Raw genomic sequence first — 6227 nt, 5'->3', positions numbered from 1 at the left:
TCAGTTTGTAACGGCAGCACCATGAAATAGACCTTGCATTGCTTCGAGCAATGCTCGTTGACAGGCATATGTAGCCCGATAACCACCAGCCCGTTCGGTTAGATTTTCCGCTCGAACATGTGCCATATAGCCACGACTTTCAATTTCTTGTACTGGTGGTGCTGCAGGCCCCTCCATATATAACACAGGTCTTTCGTGAATATAGACAGGACCTTCTTCGACTTTGGGAACGGGTAGAAAGTGATGATCAGCCGAACGACCAAATTTAATACCCGATGAAAATTGTGTTGCCGGTTTGGGTGGTGGTGGTAATTGTTTTTCTTCTTCTCGCAGCTTCTCGACTTTCACAGCAAATTCATTAACGATGGCATTTGCATCCTTTCCACTGCACATAAGTTCATCGATCAGAGCTTCCTTCTCGCGAGCTTTCTTCTTTTTCTGTTCAGCTTCGAGATTTAACAATTCCTGGCGACGTAATTCCTCCTGTGTCTTTTCCAGCTCTAACATTTCCTCCAGTTCAATTTCCTCACGACCCATGCGGGTACGGTTACGTTGTATTATTTCACGATTATCCTTTTTGTATTGTTCGATTCGTTTATTTGTGCCAATAATGTCGATATTGTTGCAAAGGTTGTATATAATGGTCTCTATTTCCTCCAAATAGTCATTGTATTCTTGTAGTGTATTGAAATCGTCTTCCTTCTTATTGTAATCCCTGAGTATGCGTTTACGTATATCGACCTCCTTTTCCACCATAGGATCTTCGAATAGTTGTATACGGAAATTGTTACGTCTGAGAGCGACATTACACTGAGGACAGGAACCTGAACCCTTTAAGAAGAGTAAATCCACACATGATTCACATAACGTATGCCCGCATACGTTGACCATCAACTTCAGTGACGGGTTACGATATTTTGTGGTTTTACATCGTGGACAAGCCTGATCGTCCATTGTGTTTTAGGAGAGATGTGAGGAAATGAACGCAGCTTCAAATTGATCTATAAAAGAAAGAAAATATTTATTATAAATATAATACATAATATAATACAAAAATTTTAGTCATTTGAATATGATTACTATAATACCAAAAACGTAAACACATCTTAAAACTTCTGCCAATACGGACTGTATATCGAAATACAATATATAGGAAAACAACTTTGCAAATTAATAACAAAGAGGATTCTAATAAGACACATTATTTTTATTTCCCTTATTAAAAGAATTGTAGGGTATAGTTAATTTTGAAGGAAGAGGTCATTTGTTAGGACTATCAATCCTAGACAATGATGCTGTGTTGCACTCCCACTACGCTGCACCTTCCTTCTTTAGACTTATTCGTGATATGACACAGCGAAATTCCTTATCAAAGATTTGTTTATAGGAAACATGTAGTCACGGAACATTTTTAAATGTGCACCACATGTTGCTCCAGTGTCCCTGATTACAACAACATAATTATTTTCTTGCGGAAGTATATTATGGACTTCAAATCTTCTTGGAATACAAGTAGGGAATCGCTATTCATTATTTGGTTCTGGCATCAGTGTGTCTATATTCTGGAAGGTTGTGACCTGTATAGACTACATCCACAACAGGTTAATAGCTCGCTGCATGAATGAGTTAACGTGTCGTGTCCTCCAAGTCCACATGTTGGGTACATGTTAGGTGTCGTGGCTTCAATACGTGTCCAACATAAGGCGATTACTCTATCCTGAACTTGGCAAAATCAAGGCTATTCGTGTTTGTCTGGGTAGATCTTGCTAAGGATGGTCTCCAAGTATAGCATCCATTTGGGTGACTGCATCTACATGCATGATATTCAAACTTGCATGATCAACTTTTAGCATATAGGTGCACACATATACCTTTGGAAGTCTCTCGCTCTTACTAGATCATAGAGATCTGACCTGATAGGGGAAGTATGTCCATTAGCCATTGGCAGGTGTGATCAAAACGACAACACCCAATATTTGATTGTGTCGATGAAGGCTAAGATTTCCGTGTCATCGTAAAAATTATTCACAAATGTTAAGAGGTGACACCATAATGCTGTTCTCAGGGAAATTTGGAAGGTCTGGATTTTACTCCACTGCGTATCACTCACATTCGCAAACCACTGGCTTAGAAATCACATATCGTTTACCACTGACCGGCTTTTCAAGATGGCAACATATTTTTATCAGGGCCAACAAGACTATATGTAAACAACCGCGAACGGGCCTACCAAATTGTGATAATTAGGCCGTTTATAAATGTTACATTTTTAATCTTTGAGACACTTAAAATTTGTTCGGATGGTACTATAGTTTCTCTGGCGTGACCAGTGCATAAATGGGAATCAATTGGCACTTAACCTGACAACGGCAACTCCACTCACGTCTCGTTTGATGTGCTGAACATTTCCAACGCACTTTAAATACACGAGAAAATACTACAAAGAATATGTAATGTAATCTTAGTAATTTCAATACTTAACCCTTTTTGTAACTCCTTTCGATTTGTTTGTCTTCTGTGTTGCTTTCTTTTTTTACGCTAAAATCATTACTGAACAAACCCAACTAATTTAAAAACGTTCCACTTGCAACGAATATAGGGAAGTAAAGAGAAAATCTGTGATAAATAACGAATTTGAAACAAATTTACCGGCCACTGCTTGTTTACGAATGAAGGCGATGCATAACGCCGATATCCACGTTTTGTTTAGAAAGAGACATGGAGGGATGTGAATTGTTCAAAGGGAAGTAAGTGAACTAGTGTCCGTGTCGACAGAACGCCGTCAATCATAATTTGCTGCGCCTTTGTCACTCTACAGAGTTTTCTGTCACAGTAACACAAATCGAGATATGTGAATAAACTTTTGGCTAATAATAATTCAATTTAAACACGAAATCATTGAAAATACACCGGATGAAAACAGAACAAAAATCGACCATCATAAAATACCAAAGCTTTAGTATAAATATTAACGTCGTTTGAGTTTGACAACCTGCAAACGCCGTTTGTTGACTCAGCCGCCAAAATGTGTTAACGCAGTGCTAGCACAATTGATTCATTCCAATTTGAATGTGAGGAATCGTTTGAAATAAATTCAAAACTCATTGAAATAATAAGAAATTTATTTAATTTATAAGAAAAACGAGAAAATTCTTTAAATCCAACAGGGACAACTTTTATTAGTATCAATTATGTGGAAATTACTCATGATCGATATTGGTAATTTTTAGTAAGAACACAAGGTATAATAATAGAAGGTAACAGCAAGTGTTGTTGTACAAAAAACGATACAACAACCACATGGAAATTTGTTGTTGTAAGTTCTAATAGTGTCAACTCATTTGACAGAAAAATGTAAACAAACAAATTATCATCAAATTATTTTTATTTTGAAAATGAAATATTTTCGAATCCTCAAAATAAAAATTGAAAAACATGAATGAAAATCTATGAAATTTATATTTCTATAAATTTTTCCCATAATTGAATTGCCACTTATATGTGTAACACATATGAAAATGCTGGGAATAGCGAGCTATTCCTTGAAGAAAGATTAGCTTCCTCAAACTTTCCCAGCAGGCAGATTGAGTAAATTGAATACGGGAGCACATTTAATAAAGAACAATTTCAAATTGTATCAATTTTCCTGTTGGGTGATTTTTAAAAACATAATTTGTCAAATTCATATTGACACTAGTATTACGTTGGAAACAAATCAGCTGGGATTTGCTGTTACCTTTTATAATTGTACCATGGTAAGAACACTTTTTCCAGCCAATAAGAAATAAATTATAAATTGGGTATCGTCACATGTGGGCTATGCCAATGCCTTCCAATGAGTCCAAATATTTATTTTACAGCCAATTTGGTTAAAACCAAGGCCTATACAATAGGTCATCGAGTAAGGTCAGCTGATATCTAAATTTTTTGTCAAAATATTTTATTTCGTATTAAAAAATCGTAGTTGGCTATAGAAAATATGTAAGATAATTGTTCTATTTTAATAACAATTGTGTACAAAAACAGATGAATAGTTACTAAAAAATTAGTGCGGTGATATAATTTTGCCCTTGGCGTTGCAAAAATGTATAAAATAAATTAAATTTTCTATACGAAATATTGTGTTTTTATCGGAATTCGCCTTCTGAATGACCTGATATTTGGGTCATGGTTAAAACATTTATGAAATTCATATTTTTGTTTGACATATATCATGGTGCAATTATACAAGACAACTGCTGATTTGATTGCATCGTAATGCTCGTGTCAAGTTAGATATGGCATTTTAGAATGCCAGAAAAAAATACAACGCAATTTTTATTTTTTATATATTCCCCAAAAAAATATAGTATCAGCGTTTTTCAACCATGAATTGGCATGAAAATTTCAATTATATTAATTTACAAGAGCATTAATCGCGCGTTAACTATTATACATTATCAAAGAAATCGCAACAGAAATTCGTTGCCCTCTGGTTCACAATTTACTTCAATTTCCTATTGGGAAAATGTGAAGTAGCAAATTCCTTTACAATAAAAAAAACTCCTATTTTCAACGCTAATTTTAGCGTGTTACTCCTTACATATGGCAATGACTCAATTCGAGGAATAACCTGGAAGCTATAGAAATATAAATTTGCAAGATTTTCATTCATGTTTTACAAATTTATTCTGAAAATTCAAAAATTTTGTAGTTTTGTTTATATTTTTGACACTAGGGTTACATACAATGACAATTTTCTATGTAGTTCTTGTTGAATTGTATTTGTTGTAGTTTTGTAAAATTATACCATAGACAATATCGCTAATTTGTGCAAGATCGGCATAAATCAAAAATCGTGCAGAATTTTTCCTTATATCAGACTTCTTATTGTGTAAAAAAATTAGATGATTATGTCATACACACTATAATTTTTTCATTTATGCCGAGATATCGAGTAGATTTAAAATACCAACAATTGGGGGTAACGTTACATGGGGGTTATTCCAGAATGTGGGACGATTTGGGCATAAAATACCCCAAAATACAAAAAATTTGGAATGTGTGAATTGAATTTTTTATCATTATGCAGAAATCATACCTTACCTTTGTACATAAAATAAATAAACAAATAATATATTTTTTTAACATTTTCATAATTTATTAAATTGTTTTCTTTATACATTGAAGAGATTAATAATTTTTTAATACATTATTATATGTATTTACTATACTACATATATGCAAGTACATGTGTGTATATGTATTTTATTTCATTTACGTGTTTATTTTATAATTTCAAGATGTTGATAACTATTATCATTTAATAATATACATATTTATAAATATTTTTTTAATTAAGCTATTTATATTACACTAACTTTTTTCATTTTTTGTTAAGAACATTTGATAATTTCCTTGGAATAGCATATATTTAAAAAAAACACAGCATAATATACATGGAAATCATGTGAGATATATTGCTAACTACAATTATACAAGCTATGCATATATATTTCCTTATTTTCCAGTCCATGTATTAAGCAGATTCAATTAAGGTACATTTATATAATAGAATTATATAAATATTATGGAATTAAAAAAATTATGCTACAAATGAAAATAATATATTTATATAAAATCACTTTATATATTTTAATGATAATCTAATATGTTGATGTAATTTTGGCACCTATCAAAACCAAAAAATAAATTTGAAGATATGTTTTTATTTCATGTAAGCAACATTTCATAGACATTTTTTATGGTAGTCATTTAACTACGAAGTCTATCTAATGAGATGTTTGGTTATTTTTATTATTGTTAGTATTTAACATTAACTAAATGGAAACACTCAATATTCAGTCCTTGCAGATTTGTTTTTGTTATACAAAATCCCAAAATAGTTTGCAAATATATTTTTCACCCTTAAAAAACACGGAACTACATTCACGTTGGTTGGGGAGGTGCCGTTGTATGGGGGCTACACGAAATATCTTATTTTTAATTTCAAGCTTTCTAGAGATCATGGCAAAATTCCAATGTTCGATCTTAAATCTTGCTAACGGTATCGTGATTTAAAAGACGGAAATGCCTCCTTCAACACAACTTTTTCAGATAAAGAAAAATACTTTTCATTTTACATGAATTCAAAAAAATATATATTGTCAAGGTTCGTCAAATTGCCATCCAGGGAGTGATAAAGTTCCTTACACTTTATTCACAATTATAACTGAAAGGAAAGTCTG

General features: G+C 32.6%; 1 protein-coding gene across 1 annotated transcript; it reads right to left on the bottom strand.

The window, feature by feature from the left end:
- LOC133325554 (CDK-activating kinase assembly factor MAT1) lies at nt 1-954 on the bottom strand. The gene has a single exon (XM_061534295.1). It carries the CDS (start codon nt 952-954, stop codon nt 1-3), a length of 954 nt encoding a protein of 317 aa, XP_061390279.1.
- Between the last annotated feature and the right edge of the window lie 5273 nt (nt 955-6227).

Source organism: Musca vetustissima, unplaced genomic scaffold, assembly GCF_032173495.1.
Source record: "Musca vetustissima isolate MV318-11 ecotype Yass unplaced genomic scaffold, APGP_CSIRO_Mvet_v1 utg37601, whole genome shotgun sequence".
NCBI classification, from domain to species: domain Eukaryota; kingdom Metazoa; phylum Arthropoda; class Insecta; order Diptera; family Muscidae; genus Musca; species Musca vetustissima.
Note: the sequence above shows the minus strand (reverse complement) of the source record. Positions and strands in the feature narration are given on the sequence as shown.